Raw genomic sequence first — 20601 nt, forward strand, 5'->3', positions numbered from 1 at the left:
GTGCTTTCAGAAAAAAAGGGTACAAATTGGCATAATGTAATAGAAACAAACTAGGAACATTGTAAATAAAAAAAAAAAATCTAAATGTAGGCTTTTTTAGTAGATCTTTTCAACACAAGCTGAACTATAACATTTAAAAATAGATTTAATGTTTTCTTAATGACAAACAATGTAAATAAAAGCCTAAATATTTTGATTTATTCTAATTTAATAAAAAGGCACTTAGCAATATCTCCCTGAGAACTTTGGAGAAAAAATGACACTAGACTCTACATTCTGCAGTGGACATTACAATACAATCTGCTCAGAATAAACTTATAGGTAGTCGTCCTGTTCCCCCACCACCCCAGTGATAACAGTAGCTAGCAAGTGAAGTGGCACGAGAGATTTTGTGGTAATGTCCTCGGGTGCCTAATTCAGTTTTTAACTCAGAATTCCGCAATTCCATCCGTGTTCTCCGCAATGCGGACTTCACAGGGCCCTACATTTGTGTTAAGGAACGTCCTAACCAAGTTTCCTAAAAAACATTATTGCATGCAATAACAGAAGTGGGACATATGGAAGGATGAACAGATTGACAGGACCACTAGATTCTGGTACTTTTGATAGCTTGTGTTTATGGAATGTGTCATAACATCAAGTTTCAACAAAATTAATATGTTTCTCTACATTTACTTAGTTTACAAAACTCTAAAAGTATGCTCCCTCAGTGGGGGATAGTCAAATGTAACAATTTTTCCAATTGTACCAAAGTCTGAAAATTAAAAGTCTTCATCTAGTGATTAGGGCACATAATATAGTACTGAGATGACAGAAGAAATAAAACACATGCAGTTTCAGCACCACTTCTCTTGAGCATACACACAGTAGCTTTAGAATAACATTATAGACTTTGGAAATGCTACAATGGATGTTGCGATGGTTATAGAAAATGTACACCAATGCCCCAGTGTTATTGCAAACTGTACTGTAATACATAGGTCATCTCTCTCTCTAAAAAACACAATAAATCAATATATTTTGTCAAGAAAACTATTCCCCTATTTATTTGTTGCTTTCTACCATAAACATCTCAGTAACAAAATGTTCCATTCCATAGCCACATTACTGTGAAACAAATTTGAGGGCATACAGTAAAAATCAGGTCAGAAGAATGTTGTAGTTCATGTTATTTATGTATTTGTGTATGACAGCTATAACTATACTACTACAGACACTGTGATATCCTATTCCAGATCACTCTCTAATATACCACACAATGCACAGTCATCAGAATGCCCCATTACACAAACAAACAGGCATCACAAAAATCGCAGAATCATTCATGGTATCCTCCTCAGCCCTTCCCCCAGCACAGCATAAAGTTTGTAGGCCTGCTGAAGCAGCAGTCTGAGTGCCTCTCTTGTCTGGCCGAGCCTAGCCCGAGGACCAGCAGAGACGGTGGGAGTTCCTGCCAGCTGCGGCCCTCACAATGCCCTTCTTGTAGATATACGGCTGGCACTCTCTCGTGGGAGAAAGAGAGGGGGAGAGAAAGAGAGAGAGAAAACACTTGCTTACCTCATGCACAGAAACAACGTCTCACAAAAAAAGAGCATCCACTATACAGAAACCAGCTCTCCACACTTCACCCTGTGGTCCTCCTTCACATTTCTCAATGTGGCGTAGGTCTCACTCACCTCTCTAAGGCACGCACAGATGCACACACACGCACACACACTAACCTCCTACCCTTGTAGCAACAACTGCTACTGTAAAACAGAGTCAGGCATCATAGGACAAAGCAGCTGCATGTTTTAGAAACCACCAGTGTCTCTTATTGTCCAGTTGCCTGTTTCTGAAGTGAATTTTATTTTATAACAGTTTGTTTTTACTACAAGCGGCCATTGAATTTCCAGATTTAGCTTTGCAGGTGGTGATAGATTTGCAGATATGATGAAATTTGTTGAGTCATACTGTGTCAACGCGTAAAACAATAACAGCGAGGCTGTGTCCTACAGCTGTTCATACAAAACTTTCAAAGGGGAGAAGTTGTGATTATCACAGACTCCTGGACCCTGTTCCTCAATCTTCCCACAGGCGGAAAGCCTTTTCACTCAAAATTGTTCTGTATGATTTCGGACTGAACAGAGATTTATGTTTAGTACAATTTTTGTTTGTGTAGTAGAACTACTGCACTGAAGTAAAGGACCTCCGAAACAAACTTCAAACAGGTAGACCAGGGATCTCTTTTTAAAAATGTAAAGCTTGTGTGAATACGTGAATTTGAACATGCTATGTTTTTAGTGATATTTAGTAATACTTTACCATATACCAAGGGTACTCAATTATTTTAGTGACGGTCCAATATTCTTGGTTACAGCAAGGTCAAGGTCTGGCGCACATTTTCACTCCCATGAAACCTGTTGGTTTGAGAGTTCTTCACTAGGTTTAAAATGAGTTTTGGGGGAATCAAAACTGTCTCATTTGCACTAATCTGCCTTCTTTACTGACTTGTTACTGCATGTGTTCTTTCCCTGCCATAATCATATGATTGTATATAACCACTGTTTTCTTATGTCTGTATTAGCAAAGAAACGTTGCAAAAACAAAGACAATTATAGCAAAAAAAAAAAAAAAAAAACACAACTGAAGCACAAGAAGAAAAAAACTAAAACTGAAAAATCACTGAGCTTTCAAAATAAACACAACTTACAAAATACAGTAACTTTACATTCAGTACATTTATAAAACCAGCCAATACTCACAGTAAGTGGTAAAAGTGTCAGGTCCTCAAGGGCCTTGAGCTACAGGTGAGCTCAGCAAGAACAACACAGAGGCGCAAAGATTTGCATCAGTCAGAACAGAACGCTGATATTAATATTAATAATGTTAGTCTTGGAGAACGAATATCTGCACACAATGTGCTCTGCAGAAACTAAAAGTGAGTATACCCTGAGTATACCCTCAACTACGCCACTGTGGACAACAGCAATACAACAACAAATGAAACCCGTCAGTTTCAACAGAGTAATCTTAGAAATTCAGGATCGCTGCAAACCCATGAATTGAGCTAAGTACAATACCATAACGCGATCTTGGAAAGCTGCCGACTACAGAACAGTTAACATTGTAGTTCTGTTTTATTTCAAAAACCACATTTATTTTTAAACAATATTATTATTATTTTATGGAAGATAACCGTTACTCAGTGAATGTTTTGTTTAGGCAATTTGACACTATTAATAAAAGAGAATTTAACATTATTATTAAGCATCGATGAAAAACATCAGTTTATGAGTAAAGGAAACTGTAAAGAAAACTGTTAATTGTAAATGCAGTAAGGTGAGTAATTAACTGACTCCACTGTGATTTAGCAGTTGGTTCAAACAATTTAACAATGCTGGATAGTAAATAAATATAAAAATATGAAGATAATTCAGAAATAGCTAAACATGGTTTTTATGCTGGGTAGATTTTTGGATAATAATAATAATAACAACAATACAAACTTAAATGAGATTGATGCAGTAACTGTATCAATTATATATGCCCTTAAAACCAGCTTTCTGGGACAGAGTAGTCTTCAATAAGCATATGTAGTCCCTGCCTTTGTCCACTCAAACAGTGAAATCGCAGGCAACTACACACATCTTTACAGACCTACGGTACATTGCTGTACCTGTACAGTACATTTAGGGTTTCTGTTTTTATTCATTTCTCTGTGCTTATTTTGAGCTATTTCTGAGTTTTGTGTAATTTTTTTTTTTCTTCTCTGAGCTTTTGCTTTTTAGTATATTCTGATGGAATCAATGACAGATATGAGTCAGGAATGCGGGTCATGGCCCAGCCGGCCCGGGCATCTATATAAGTACCCCTTTATCAAAATCACCCCCCGCCCTGCTTGAATTTTTTTGTATTTTTTATATATATATATATATATATATATATATATATATATATATATATATTATATGTATATATATATATAACATATGGTACCAGTCAAAAGTTTGACTACGCCTGCTTGAAACCAGGTTTTTCATGATTATCTATGCTTTTAACTGTATAAATTTGGCTATAAACACTTTATATTTCATTATATGATATGTGTACTTATATAAGCCGATAATCATAAGTGAACTGCGTTCAAAAATTTAATTTTTAAATGAAAATCTAAATCTTGTCAATTTCAATGAAATGGTCACCCAAAGCAATGAGATTTCTGTTAAGTCTGAAATGTGTATAACAGTGTTAGAACACTGGCCTAAGTACACAATTGTCTTTGTTAGATGTTCTACGCGTTAACTAGCATGTTACCTAATTAACCTTTTGTCATCAATTATTGTTAACAGGTGAGGGTCCATGATTACTATAAATATAGGTAGCATAGGCACAAGTTTGTCATTCCTGAATGTAAGGGAGGAGAAAATGGCAAAACACGCTCAGTTAAGCAAAGAAAAAACAGTCTGTAATTACTTTAAGAAATGAAGGTCATTTAACACAAAATTGCAAGAACTTTGCAAGTGTCTGTGACTGCTGGGGCCAAGACCATCAAACGATTTGAAGAAATTGGCACTCATGAGGACCGAACAAGGTCAGGCAAGCCAAGGGTGACCTCACAATCAGAGAATCATTCGAGTCACAAGTCTGTGAAACCGGCGATTAACTGCCCCTGAAATACAAGCTCAGCTAAATGCTACTAGAAGTACAGATGTTTCAACATCAACTGTTAAGAGGAGATTGCGTGAAGCTGGCCTAACTAGAAGAATTGCTGCAAAGAAGCCATTAAGAGTGCCGAATAAGAGGAAGAGACTTGCCTGAGCCAAAAAACACAAAAACTGGACGTTTGAGGAGATAATGGCCCGAACCACACCTCAAAGTTGTGCAAGAACTATCTGGCGAATAAGGAAAGTGAAGGACAACTCAATCTAATGACCTGGCCTGCCTAGTCTCCAGACCTCAATCCCATAGAACTTGTATGGGACAAACTGGACAGAAGAGTCAAGTTACCCACAAGTGCCCTGCATCTCTGGGAATTACTGCAGAAGAGCTGTCGGGTGATTTCCTGCTGAAACTTGATAACCGAATGCCTCATGTCTGTGAGGCTATTAAGGGAAATGGTGGCTATTTTGAGGAATCCAAGATTTAGAGACAATTTTCAAATTTTCTTGAACATTGCTTTGATACTCCTTATGTTTTGTTTTGTATATTGTGACATGTATTTTCATTTTCAAGTATTTACAGAAACATATACAACGTAAAACATTGTCAATTATGAAAAAAACCTAGTTTCCAGCAAGTGTACTCAAACTTTTGACTGGTACTGTGTGTGTGTGTGTGTGTGTGTGTTATATATATATATATATATATATATATATATATATATATATATATATATATATATATATATATATAATAATGGGAAAGGGGTGGTCAATGTGAATTGAGTAACCATTTCCACTGTAATGTTGCTGGAGCTTTTCTTGCTCCAGCAACATTGAACAGGTGTATAAATATTCTATTTCTACATACAGTAGTGTACAATGCTATATGTAATGCTATTGTCTCTGATTTCCATTACATGAGAGTAGATGTTAAAACTTCATGCAGATTTGAACTCTGCTCTTGCACAAGATAAGCACCAACTAAGCTTTACAGTAAACTAATGTGATCCATCTGCATCTCCATCCATTGGTGATTTGTTCCATCCGATGTAGATATCCTTCTGCCTGGTGTTGATGGCTGGCTCCAGGGATCAGCTTATTTTGCCTCCCCAGCGCATCAGCACACACAATGGCTGCAATGTTGGCTCCGAGGTTCAACCACAGTACCGTCTCCCCAGCGCAAGAGCATGACAACCATCTGGATTAAGTTAAGCAGGGTACTTCTCTGGGGTCTTCAAGTGGGCATCATCCATCCTCGGTGTTTCATCGACAAGCCCACAACACCTTAAGAGGGCTCAACAGCGATTCTGGCATCCCAGCATCCCCCACCTCCGTCCCCCACTCAACTCAGCCCAGCTTACTTACCCGTACATCAGGGTTCCTTTCTTTCTATTGTGCTTGAGATCCCAAGCCAGAATCTTTCTGCCCCAACCACAGCCAGCTGCTGCTCCTTTCTGCTGCTTCAGATAGATTCTTCACTGTGCGACGCAACTCTTGGCCACTGAACACGACATTTCTGAGAAACCAGGTTGTAGAGTGTGCCATAAATTCTCGACAACCCACCTCCACTGTGTGAACCCGGACTCTCCATCCTCACTGTTCCGCTTCAGCAGCTAGTTGAGCATACTGAAGTTTCTTCCTCTCATACACCTCAACCACAGCATATTCCCATGGCACTGTTAACTCTACCAGGTGAACAAGACATGCTGATCCAGGCCACAAGACAATGTCTGGTTGAAGGTTAGTGGTGGCAATCTCAGGTGGGAAAATAAGCAGTTGACCAACATCTGCCAGCATTTTCCAGTCTCTAGCAGCTTCCAATTACGGTGTGAAAAAATAATACATGCACAGGATACTTCAACAGTAAACGGCAGTTTTGTTCTCAAACATTAGATAGAGACAATATTCAAGGATACAGAAGAAAGCTGTTTATAAAACAGCAGAAGCTAGAAAGGTTGACATATGCTGTACTGAACTCGATATATCTTGTGCCTCAACAGGAAACTGTGCGACAGACCAATTTATAGTCTAGCTGTTAATAAAAATACTTCAGTTCATCTACAATACTGTATGCTTTTATTTTATTACAGTAACTATAAATTAAATATTAAAACAAACCATATATTTTTGTTGCAGCTAAAATTTTGCATTATTAGTTATTAAACTCTGCCACTGCACAGGGAGGTTAGATTTAGATTTACAGCTTACATGTGGCCAAAATGCAACTTGAGCCTAAGAAAACATGCTCTCCATATGCACGTGTCAATAAACAGCTCTTTGCCTATAAGCCCTTGAAATAAATTATACTGATTTAATTTGTGCTTTGGAATGTCGCCTTGATGTTGCCATGAGTTGAGGATTGGTGGTTTCACATCTTGCATTTCTATCTGTAGCACATAATCCTTTCACGTGTTTAACATTTCGAAAGAAATCTGTAGTGGTACGAGCTGCATTATTGGTGCCATAGCTCTTAAAAAAGTGGCACTAAACTATTCCCTGCTCAAAGAAAAAACAAACCACAAAAGGCATTCTCCTTTAAAATGGAAAAATAATGTAAAAAAGTTAGGGCTCGAGGAAGTTCCTTTCAAAGACTGTTCTCCTCGTGTGAAAGCCGAGTTTAGGCGTCAAGTCAATACTGATCTTGTTCTAAAGCCAAAAGAGGGAGCATTTCAAGAATATTACATTGTAGAAAAAAAAAAAGACGGGAACAAAAGCAGCTTGGACACATCCAGGAATATACAGCACTGTAGTCCAGTACAGTAGCAGGGGATCAAAAACGGTTTATTCTGAACGAATACAAGACTGATCACATAATGTAGATCTGGAAGGTGGAATCCTGAACTGAAGGCAAATTAAATACAGTGCTACTTGATTCGCTGCTTGCTGTGCCAAAAAAGTAAACTAAATGTAATGTTGAATTTCATTCGCTGGATATTGCTTTGTCGTTGACAACTGAGGTTTAAAATCATGGGAAGAGCGCTTCTTTCAAATTATTGTATGTTTGAAAACAATGGAAAGAGACAGCGAGAAGAGGCTGAAAGGGAACGAAAAAAAAACTTGATAATAACCTATAAACAATTTTCAATAACGTTTTCGTTCCAGAAAGTAACAAACAATTTTCTTTTGTTTTTTGTTTCTGTTCCATGAAAAGTTTTGGCGTTTTTTTTGATCAACTAGTAGCCTTTTCATCATTATTTCTGGTAAGGCAGCTCAGATGTCAGTTTGCTGGGCAATGTTAAAAACTGGCAACTGAAGTCTCATTTAAAATGTGCTATTGAAGATCCTGAAAATTCCACATGGGACATACTATACCTGAAAACTAAACCAATGGAGGAAGAAGCACTTACTCCAGTCCTGTTCCCACCAATCTAAGGAGAGATTTTCTTTTCTTTTTTATTTTAAATTGTTTTTAAACATCTATTGGTGTTAAGTGAAAAAGGGAAGATGAGCAAGTTGTTCTGCAGTGCATTAAAATAACCTTCAAATAACACACATTGTCCAGTATCTAATTTTGAGGTTCAAAGTTCTTTGTCTTACCCACTGCTCAGTGGAGGAGCAATCATTATGTTGTATGGATGTCAATACAGCAATTTAAATCTAAAATGAAAGCCTAAGTCTTAAACACTTAACCATTTTCATAAATACTGTAAAGCCAAAATATTTGCAAGCCTTTTATTAGGTGTTTTTCACATATGAAAAAAACTGCAAAACATTTCTGGCACGCATATCAAATTCCACTAACAGTACACACTTTGTACATTGCAACAGGTTACAGTATACATGTCAAATATAGATGTCAGTGTTTACAATGCAAGCTTAATTTATTTTATAGTCTTTATTATATACAGAAATAGTCATCAGATGAATTGTTGAAGTAGTTAACAAAACATAAAAGGAGCTTATTGAAGTGTTTATAAAACTAATCCCTTAAATTGCAATTATCAAAAAATAAAAGGACCAGAAAAGGCTTGCTACCATGACTTGAAAAGGAAAACGTTTTACAGCCAGTAATAGGATAATGGCTGGTTCTCTCTATAAACAACCTCTAACGCAGCCATGGCCGCATCTCTTTGTTGTCTAATTTCTGCTCTTTAAGAAACAAAGAATGGGCCCTGTTAACATGCTGGCAGCCCCTGTCAAAGCAGCTGGTTCTGTCAAGCAGCACCCCAGAAAATTCCCCTACTTCCTTCCATGTTTAAGGCTCACTTTGCACCCGACCACCAGACTCAGCCTTTGGGGGGGGGGGGGGGGGGGGGGGGGGGGGGTGACTACCTCAGCTCAATTACACTAAGCTTGATTAGTGATTGCTAAGCAAACATCCCTCTCCTTTCTTGAGCTTTCCGCCACGATTGCTTCCATGTGTCTTAATGCGGTGCAGGCCAGGAAGTCATTCATGAGTGCTGAAGCACAATGGTTTCCAAGTCTCAGCAATGGTGGTCACAGTATACAATGGAAAAGCCTTTACATTTTTATGAAACTACTTTTTAAAATTAAGAAGTGGTTTAAATAGTAGGCATGGAGATTAAGTTTTATTGAAGGGGTCGATCCAAGTTTAAACTTTACACTGTTTACTCAAAAGGACAGCTGAAGGGGCCTATACTACAGGATGTCTTCCATTTGCCACAGACAGCTACAGTACCTTTTCTTAATCTTTGTTTTACAGTAAAAATATGGACAGATGGAAAAACTTGGTCCAACTGTTCACCCAGCACTACGATACATGCAGTACTGGTCAGAGTAGTTCCAAATGCTTAATGTCACTGAAAGTTCACAGTCATTCTTCAACTTAACATGGGCTGTCTAAATTCTGTATTTTCAGCTAAAACTCCATTGTGTCCTGGGTCCCCTAAATAACACTATCAGCTTTTCAAGTTACCTTAAAAAAGTTAATGATTAGTTATTTTATATTTATTGAGTATTTCACAGCTAATATTTTTTTTATATAATTGTAATATATTATCATTGGGCTTTGCTCAGCAGGAACAAGGGGCTGGGAAGAGGGTGAATGGGATGCATCCATAAGAATGAAAAGATAGACTGTCAAACAACATGGCTCTAAATCTGCTTACTTACCAGCTCCATTGATTATAACTGGCACAGTGAAATGTGACTAATAATAATAATGATAATAATTCCTAATAATGCTACTAATTTGGGTACAGTACACTAAATTGTAACCATTCCTTTCCTTTAAGAAAGTTGATGAAAACTCATAGCAAAGTGTTTTCTTGAATGGCCATGGCGTCGTCACTTTCCATACTGTTCCTTGTGTATTCAGGTTTAGAAACACACATACAAACAAGCCCATTACCAAAGTCCGTCAGATGTGGCGTTTTACCCACCATGACTAAATAACTGAAAATCCAGAACACATGCCAGGGATGTCATGAATCATGCAATTAATTGGTTTCAGTTCCAGATTCTATAGTTCCCATTAAGAGCTACAGTAACAGCAGCAAGGATTATAATTAGGTAAAGAGCACTGATTTTTAAGTACAGTAATGAGCACGAGTCTGAGAAACCAACATTTGAAAACAAGCGTTTTCACTAACTATGCATTCAGAATAGCTGCAGGATAGGTTTCAATTTGGGAGGCAATGCCAAAACACAATAGTCCCATGAGGAGAACACTTGGCTAAATTTTCCTTCTGTGTTTTTGGGCACTTTATTTTTTGTAAAATGTTAAATCACCACTTCTGCATATATTTAATTTGGACAAATTAGCAGTTTGGATCCCTTACCTGTAATTTTGACCAAACTTAAAACAATTTACTCTAATATTCTTACCATGGACACAGACATGAGCTATTAGTTCTTTATTATTTAATACGTGCGTCCTGGTTGTTTAGAAGTACCACAGTAAATGCAGGTATCTAGTGTGGTAAGCTTGCTTGACAGAGTTGCACTGGAAATCAACCTGTGTGCTAAAATACATGGCCTCATGCAACCATGCCTCAAAACGCATTCACCTAATAAGCAATGAAGAAATCGCACAAGCCAACACGGAAGCCAGGTAAAATCTTTACACAGAAAAAAAAAAAAGAACACAAGAAGGAATTTAAGAGTTGTGAACCAATCGCTATCTGTGCCAAAAAGGTGTTTTTAAGCAAAACTCTTGTTCCTGCTTTAGGCGCAGCATTTACAATGGGAAAAAACCAGTTTCACCACAAGGTTGTTCTCTTAGCAGAAGTGTTCTCTTAGGAGGTGTTTCTATACGCAGAGACTACTGCACAAGTATTCATACTGTAGAAGAAAGCACAACTACTTTACAGTACTAAGTGTTAACTGTTAATAAGCCACAGTTAGACAGAAAATGAATATAGAGCAGTGGTACTCAACCCTCAAGATCAAATCCAGTCTAGGTTTTTACTCCAAGCAGGTTGTCATGTAGTTAATTGAAGCTGCTAAGAGGCAATTAACTAATTTAGTACCTGGTTGGAATAAAGACCAGGACTGAAATGGAGCTTTGTTAAAACCCAGACACCAAAAATCTATAAAAACGTCATTACCCATTCAAATCCCGGCTCACTCATGGACTCACTGTGTGACCCTGAGCAAGTCACTTAACCTCCTTGTGCTCCATCTTTCGGGTGAGACGTTGTTGTAAGTGACTGCAGCTGATGCATACTTCATACACCCTAGTCTCTAAGTCGCCTTGGATAAATGCTATAATAATAAATAATAATAATAATAATAATAATAATAATAATAATAATAACAACAACAACAACAACAACAACAACAAAAACAACCAGAAATACAAAATATCCACAATAATTAATGTACAACTAATTTTTTACTATTACTATTTTAATTAATAAAAAAAAATGTAAAAAATTACCACATTGGCAAATAAGCCTACCTGCTATTTGGCTGGGGACATCCAAACTGGGTTCACATTTTGGAAGTGTGAGGTCTACAATAAAAAGAAAGAAAACAAGAGGTAATAAAACAAGCAAAAACAATTCAAAAGGCAGTGTTTGTCTGTTTACATCACACAAGGTTGTGTCTGTGGACCATTTATGCAACTGTAAGTAACAGTAGAGAGCACAAGTTAAACAGTTAAACACCTTCTGTAACAGAGGGGGCACTGATGAGCACCGTTCTGGTTGCACAGAGCATGAGCATGTTGAGGCCTGCTCCTTATGACTACACACTGTAGCAGTTTTGTAAACTACTTGCACAAAATGGTTAATTTTTCTTGTGCAATCCCCACACTAAAACGGGACATCGAACCACACATTACAGTTGTGTATCAAGTGTGAAGCCAACAATTGCAAAGCATCAGATCCATCATCCAAAAAGTCATATGACCTCAATATGAAATCAGGTTGTTTTCATACTGGAGCACTTCTGGACGGTTCAGTACGTTTGGTGTGAAGTGTGAACAACAAAGTCCACTGGGGAAACGAACCGGTTCGCTGTTAAACGTCAATGTGAACAATTGCTGGACTTGCTCCTTTTGCACATGGGAAACGAACTATACAAGGTAACCTGACTCAGAAGTAAACAATGTCTCGGGGAACTGCATTAGGGTTGCCAGATGTCCTGGGAAAATTGAGATTGTCAGTTTTCAGCCTTAACAAAACTGCAGAGTGTATGAGGCTGTGTATTAGCGCCATTCAAAAACAATAAATCCCAATAGATATGTAAAGTATAGTAATCCATGTGTCCACCTGTCACATACCCGCCATGATCAAGCTCTGTATGTGTGTGTGTGATAGGCAGAGAGAGAGAGAGAGAGAGAGACACAGTGAGAAAACAAGTCGAAACCGCCGAAAGCCGACAAGAAGCCAGTGTTCGTTTATTATTGAACAGAGCAGATTAGTTCAGAGACTGTAGATCCCACCAAAGTTTTCGTACATTGTTGTATGTACTCCGTACGCTACCCTGTATCCTTCTAAACAAGCGATTTAGGGGAGCTCCAAAATAAAAGCTGAATCTGAAAAAAATAACTGTGAATATAGTAATTGTTAAAACTGGATTCCTTCATCACTTTTTACATATCCACCCTTACTCTGGTCCCACCGCAGTTGCATACGTGACGACTACTGTAATTAGAACCTTCTAGTAAAATTAAATATTTTTGTGACCAAAACCACAGCAGGTAGTGTTGTTTTGTGCTACAGGGTTCAGTTCAGTTACTTTACTGTAATGATGTGCCTCTCGGCTCAAGAAAAATGACAATCAACATTTTTGGCTTTTCTTACACCACCAGATGTTGGAGAAATGCCTGTGTATGCTGTGCTAGACATTCATTACAGAGCATTACTGTACATTTGTCATTCTCACACAGAGTTTAATGTCACTGATGTTCTACAACATAACAATCTTATTATGTGCATCCTCAATGCATTGTTTTATATGTTTTTGGGAAACTTGTTTGTCAAAGCTTGTAAGCTCCTTAATTGATTGACCAAAAAATTTGTATACGGCTTCATGTGGGTGGACAACAAAACACACAGTAGCATTTTCATAAAATCCCTAAAATCACTATTTTTTTTTTTTTTTAAACTTACTAAATATGCAATAAAATCATTTGCAAGTGTAAATTGTTGATTTGCCATGTTAGGCTAATTAAGGCTAACATAATTAAGTGTGCTTTTTTTTTTTTTTTTTTTGTTTTTTTTTTTTTTTTTTTTTTTTTTTTTGTAACTATTTTTGATGTGTTTACCCAAAACTGGCTTACACATTCACTACTGAGTATTGGTACCAAAAGAAACTGACTATAGTTTTCAGGCAATTTTATTGATGCAATCAAACCCTCTCATTCAGAGTGTTGTTAGCAGCACTTAACTCCTCTGCTTCTGACTGAAGCCCAATGGGCATACCTTGCATTACTTAAACCAAAGTGTCCATCAGTCAGTGCCATCCTGCCCATCCCCCCACCTCCAGCACAGCCTTTAAGAAATCAATGTCATTTCATGTCTGAATGTAACGGCACAGCTGCACCGCCTGTCGTCTCTCCTGGCCGGCATGAACAGTGGGGGTGTTTAAGCATTAGCGTTTTATCAACATTTCACTACATTGCTGCAGCTGCCTGTGCTCTGAGGAAATAGTTATAATTTATTTAACAATAAATAATTCACAATTATGTCCCAAATTATAAATCAACTGAGACATTAATCCTGTATTATTGGTCTACCTGACAATCCACTGCATTGGATAAAATTCAGTACTGTATTTGAGTACTGGAATTAGTATCCATTTTCCAGGTCTAGATAAATACACACCTTAACTACGTTACATTGTTTTCAATTATCATAACATTGGTTGTCGGCTACAGCATTATCTACAGCCAGACTGTCTGCTGCTTCATAGGAGCTGATAAAACACATTTCCTGCATACATTTTAAAATGTTCGTATTCTGGATTTATTAAGTACTTTTATTTCAATTTTCAGAATGTGCACAATAAATAAGTGCTTACTGTTGATGCATGTTGTGCACATATTCCTGCAATATCAACAATACTATGGCTGCTCTGAAATTCTGAACACTTTTTATCTGATATCAGTTTTTCAGCTCTCATAGCATTATAAACAAAAAGCTGACTTCAGGATAATTAGTCTGAACAAAAACATACAAGGTTGAATCTAAACATAGTTCATACACAGTCATAGACAAAAGCTACACTTAATATAAGAGTTCAAGAAAATATGTTAAATAAAAGCATTTAGTGACCATTAGCCACTAATTAATGTGACAACGACAAACTAACATTAAAAGTCTGGGAAAATGTAATAGGTTGCAATAGACGGTAAAAACAAAGGAGCTGGATTCACGTTTCAGAAAATCGCTTGTAACAAAATAGAACAAAGGAACTGGCTAGTATCAAAGAAATACAGAATACCAAAACCCTCAACCAGAGCAATAAATCAATTAGTACCACATAACAAATTAAAGAATGTCTGTCCAAGAAAATTAGGTGTCAGAGCAGCAAAAAAAAAAAAAAAAAAAAAAAAATCCAAGATTACCAGCCAAGGACTAAAGAAAGATTTAAAAGCATCATGCGTAACAGTGCACGGATGAACTGCACGAAAGGCACCTGAACACAGAACAGTTGTACGACATAATTATGTAAACCATGCTACAAGATTCATAAACTCTCCAAAATTTGCCAAGAAATATGAACAGGAAATCAGAAGAATTCTACACAAATGTGTCTGGTCCAATGAGACTACAATAGAGTGAATTTAACACTGAAAAGTGATTAATTTAAATCAAGGGAAATAATGTTAAAACTTTACAATGCATTAAGGGCGCAAAATAACCAACGGCAAAATAACCGTCAGCACCAGCACATCTGATCTACAACCCATTCACAAACTTGCTCAGCATCAGCTGGCCCATTCTGTCACAAATCAATTGATTATGTCTAATCTCGTCCTGCGAGAAAGAGACTCATCATAACGTACTATTGTTGCCATTCTTTTTACTGTGCACTTCCCAGCACCAAGCCACGAAAATGACATACTGTATCACAGGTTAATGATCGGCAAACAGGGAGGGATGCTGTTGGACTGAGCTCAGTATGACTGCACCTCCAGGAATTTTCAAGCATACGTGTTCACTAGCAGCAAAGTGTTCAAGGAGTTACATGTTCAGGTAAGAAATGGGTGCACAGCTAATAATAATAATAATAATAATAATAATAATAGTGTACTTACATCAAGTACTGCAGAAATTGATGGTGCCTTCATATATTAAGAGCCACTTGCACAGTTTGCATTTCACTCTGTTTGGACCATTTAGGCATTTCACAAAAAAAATACCAAAACAGCAGAGGGTTTTCAGGCCATTTCTTTAGCAGCTGCCATGTAATCTGTTTCTGATGTTTCACTGTCCGCTATTTCACATACGTGAACATCCTTCAAGTAATGTATAAGCTATATTTAAATTTCCTTTAATTTACAGCTTAGTAAAAAAAAAAAAAAAAAAAAAAAAAAAGCCACTTAACGTATATACCACATTACACATATTTTATGATCATATATGGTATAAAGAGATCTGATTTTATGCTTACAATTGCAATACACATTCTGGCTCCTTCCATACACTGCTAATTTATAAGACATTTCAATGACTGTTGCTGTTTTGTAATTCAGTGTTATTCTCCCCAAAACATCAACGCTAAAAATGCACACAAATATGGCATGGTTCAAGTAGCAGCTCCCTGCGAGTAGGAAAGATAACAATGGTGAACGAAACACGATAGAGAAGTGGATCGATTTCTGTTTTCATTTTTTTGTGTAATACATTCTCACTACCTTATGCAGTTCTGCTTTCTAACTAGTAAAATTAGCATTTTCACGAAAGAGGTTACGTATTTCCTGAAGTGTCTAACGACGCACAATAACAAAACTGTAAATCCTCTGCAAATGTCAAGAACTGTGAAACTATAAAGTCTCTCAAATGAAAACATCTAACACAAATGTACATCCAGCTGCTCATCATCATCATGATGCCCAGCACGCTCCACTGCCTGACAGAGTTTCTACTGAATTTTATTTAATTTTTTTTTTTTTTTCAAAGTCGGGTTGTTTGTACAGGTTGTATAATGGTTAGCAAACTACAGCTGCGCAGACACACTGCAGACCGAACAACTACTATGACCACTATCGTTATTACAATCCAGCCATGGGTAAATCTTCAGCCAGTTTACCTGAAAATCTGCCTAGCTTTCCCTTCTCTAGACATCGCTTATTTGTGCTGTTGTATCACTATGGCTGTATTTTTTTTTTTTTTCATGCATTGCTTTCTTGATTTCCATAAATTAGAAACAGTGCTGTGTAATAATAATATTCAATTTTCCGTAAAAATCTCAATTTCTGAAAGAATACTTTTTTTAGCATTTAAAAATCCAGTTGAACTTGCTTACCCTAAGACCAGACAAGCACTATGTTAAGCATTATGTTTAGTAAAAATACCCTGAATATTTATTTTTTGCCAAATTATCCTTTGTATTTTTTCATTATGAAAGTTTGTTTTTAAATGAGATATTTTTATACCATTTTATTTTTACAATGGAAAAGTGACCTATACTTGATTTTTGTAACAAATAGTGTGTGAATCACTCATAGAAACATTGATTTGTGTTTGTTTGAATTAACATTTCATCAACATAATACACTCTATTTTTTGTTGTTTTATGAATGACTATGACATTGCCTTGGTGACCTTGGACTGGATTTGTATTTTGCAATTCTTCCCCCTAGAAATACCTTGATGCCCCTGAATTTTCACGCCCAATGAAGGTAACATTGCCTTGCCCTTCATGACCTTAACTTCATGCCCTGCATTAGTAAGACCTCATCTAGAACATTGTGTTCAGTTCTGGTCACCTTGCTACAAAAAGGATATTAAAGCTCTAGAAAGAGTGCAAAGAAGAGCAACCAGAATTACTCCGGGTTTAAAAGGCATGTCATATGCAGACAGGCTAAAAGAATTGAATCTGTTCAGTCTTGAAAAAAGAAGACTACGCAGTGATCTGATTCAAGCATTCAAAATTCTAAAATGTGTTGACAATGTTGAGCGAAGGGACTTTTGCGACCTGAAAAATGAAACAAGGACCAGGGATCACAAATGGAAATTAAATAGAGGGGCATTCATAACAGAAAATAGGAGGCACTTTTTTACACAGAGAATTGTGAGGGTCTGGAACCAACTCCCCAGTATTGTTGAATCTGACACTGGGATCCTTCAAGAAGCTGCTTGATGAGATTTTGGGATCAATAAGCTACTAACAACCAAACGAGCAAGATGGGCCGAATGGCCTCCTCTCGTTAGTAAACTTTCTCATATTCTTATATGTTTTCCCCAAAAATGGACCAAAAGCATGTGTGGAGAAAAGGGAACGCTTTTAAATGAAGAAAACCTTGTACCTACAGTTAAACAGAAGAGTTGGTATGGAGAGTGTTGCACAGAGCCGTCTTATTTTTTTTATTTTTTTTTTTCTGCGCCAGACTGTAGTTATTCTTTCTCCTCTTGAACTGCTGTTCTGGTTGCACTTTTCTCCCACCCTCCTCATTGCTGGGCACCCTGTTCGTGACTCCATCAAAACGAGAGACCACCTGGTGAATCTGCTCCTGGCTCTTAGTAGCCATCTACAAGACCAGGAAACGCAAGATCGCCGGGGAGGGTCTCTCTGACTGCGGAGCCATGTTCAGGGCCGTCACCCATTCCTAGGTTTCTTTAGAATGCGGAGTCCACTGGTGACATGACCTCTTTTGTTGGCCAGTGGGGTTTAAATTGCATGCTGTGCACGGTAAATTTTGATGCCCTTTTGCAATAACTTATTTAATCAATAGTCCTATATCAATTTTTTTTTTCATAAAAATATTGTTAAACATCAACTTTGTTAGCTTCCTCATTGTTTTGAGGGTGTTCATTTGAATTTTTGCACCAGTTGTCTTTTGACAGCTGATGAGGGATACGTATTGGTGTTTTTATTGATGTTCTGCTATGACTATGACTACTACTATGCTTATCAAGTGACCCCAGAAATTGGTTGTGCCTCCATGACACATCAACAGTTGCTTGCATAGTTTGCATTCATTTTTTTTTTTTTTTTTGGGCATTTAACAAAAGAATCCCAAACAGGTTGAGACATTTCTTTCAATACAGCTTACGCTATACAACGCTTTGCTGTCGAGATGGCGAATTAAGTAATTAAATGTTTGCCTCTGGACAACACAAGCTGGAGGGGGCATGGCAGACGGTAATAAAAATTATTACTGTTAGCATATATTTTGTATGTTTCAAACATATTCTACCACAGCACTTCTCATACACTGTCTTGTATAGGTAGTCAGTACATATTTTCCTGAAGCACTACAATTGCTATAGGTACACCCCCACCCGCAGTGCTTTGGCATACACACCCTGCTCCATACATAGCAGCAGCACCATGTAGAGTTTCTATGTATAAGGATTTGGTAGTGGATTTTAATACATTTTGATACATACATACACACTTCATTCTGCAATACACATGTGATAAATAGGTAGTACTGTGTCCTTGAAGCAAGATATTCCCTCTAGCACATTTTAGGACAATCAGCTCTCAGAAATCTGTTGCCTTTGTCAGCATCTGCTTTTTGAAAGGCTATCAGAAGAGTGAAAACCACAAGCTCGCTTGCAGTACAACCACGTGTTCTTCCTCTGCACAATTTATAAAAAGAGAATGAGGTTGGCCATGGCTCGTTTGTACTGAAGCAGGCAACTCTGGCAATTCCTTTATTGCAGTAAACAATTTATAATTGATCCAGTACAATTAAATGTCCTTGGTTCTTCTTTACTGATTGTGCCATGTGTTAGTATTTGGTATGTATAACATGATGTGGTTCTTTAAGAGCATTCCACAGAAGGTAGCATCCAAGATGAACGGGCTCTCAAGGCTCCCATTCCTCAGCTCCAGCACCAATGGGTCAAGATGAAATGCTAACAGTAGTTAATTAAGGTCTCTGCAGGAGAGTTACTGCAATGTATCCTTGCAATAATAAGGTAGGTGTTAATCACGTTGTCAAACAGTTAATGCACAGTACAAATAGTGTGAAGAAGTTGAATCTGTATTTTTATTTTAATGGGGGGGGGGGGGGGGGGGGGGTTCCACTGTATGATCTATGTAATTAAGGTACTGCTGCTGTTACAGTTTTAGGACACACAGCGAAGAGCCATTTTAAGCATGTATTTCTACCTCCTAGGGTATTAAATGAGCAACGGATCACAGATTTATACAGGTACACTCAGAACACAACTTGGCATCCAGGTTCAAAGTCTTATTGTGTGGAAAGGTTTTGTAGCAGAAAGTGGTGTCTCCTCAAACCTAGTGCAGTGCATTACTGCATGTAACTCTACCGCAGTACTGTTTAAAAAAAAAAAAAAACACAGTCCTGCTGTCTGAAAGGAACATCTTAAAACAATGGTTCAATAATGCAGCCTTTATTGATTCTCATGACCTTCCTGAAGCATGTCGCCCGCTTCTTCCTGCTAGATGACAATGCCCCCACTTAAGGCAGGAAATCCAAGAACAAAAATGCACATCACCACCGATCAGTTCATATCGTCCCAGACTGCAATACTATTCACCGTTTTGTGCTAGTCACAGCATTAGTCATGTCCAAAACAAGTGATTCAACCAGCAGCCAGACAAAATAAATAACAGTTTCTGCTATGAAACAGACCACCATTTTACAATCACTCGGATTTAAAAGGTAATGCCCTTATGACTGTCCTGAATCTCACTCACAACATACTTCATGAAGGAATTCATTAACACGACTCACAAATGAATCACTGTGTTCAAGGAAAGAGACTAAACGTATTGTTTTCACAACAGAACATATATTATATTGGTGACTTCTATGATTAACACATAAATTGTCTCCAGAATATATATATATATATATATATATATATATATATATGTGATTTCCAATAAAAGCAAATTATTTCAAAACTCATTACACTATTTCTCCTAATTTGCGGCTCCAGGTTTCAAAATAGAAAATGAACAATCAACACACACATAAAATATACGTATTCTTCCAACTGGTTATAATCAATTATTCAGAGCAGCCCTGCATTTGCTAAAAATCAGTCTTAAAGTAAATCAATTAACATGTAATGCAAGCCCTTCATCAACCCACTGGCGTATTTATTATCCAGCAAATCTTTCACAGGATTTGGAGTGTGTGGCTTGAATTTATACAGCAAAGGCTTACAGCAAATTGCTTATTTTACTCAAACACAGGTCTTGCACATTATCCAATCCAGCCCTTTTTTGTGATCTCACAGCAAGCTCCTGGAAGGCAGAAACAGGAAGCATGTCTGGTTGTTAAGAGACAGGTTTGACTATCTGATTCATGTTGTCAGGGCACGGACTGGCATTTCATAGCGTTTCAACAGCACAGCAACCGAGAACAGGCACTCCAATTGTCTATACTTTGACACAGTCA

At 37.4% G+C, this 20601-nt stretch overlaps 1 protein-coding gene across 9 annotated transcripts in view; it reads right to left on the bottom strand.

The window, feature by feature from the left end:
- The window catches only part of LOC121313368 (triple functional domain protein), a 194089-nt gene that overhangs the window by 144307 nt on the left and 29181 nt on the right, over window positions 1-20601 (bottom strand). For 8 of the 9 annotated variants that reach the window (XR_005949979.1, XM_041245804.1, XM_041245802.1 and 5 more), the window contains exon 2: window positions 11506-11559. Coding sequence is in view for 7 of the 9 variants with exons in the window: in XM_041245804.1 (XP_041101738.1) it covers window positions 11506-11559 (54 nt within the window). In the remaining 2 variants the exon portion in view is untranslated. Of the gene's footprint in view, window positions 1-1557; window positions 2182-11505; window positions 11560-20601 lie in introns of those variants that run through there. The other variant, XM_041245806.1, reaches the window with a different exon arrangement.

Source organism: Polyodon spathula, chromosome 3, assembly GCF_017654505.1.
Source record: "Polyodon spathula isolate WHYD16114869_AA chromosome 3, ASM1765450v1, whole genome shotgun sequence".
In the NCBI taxonomy this organism is placed as follows: domain Eukaryota; kingdom Metazoa; phylum Chordata; class Actinopteri; order Acipenseriformes; family Polyodontidae; genus Polyodon; species Polyodon spathula.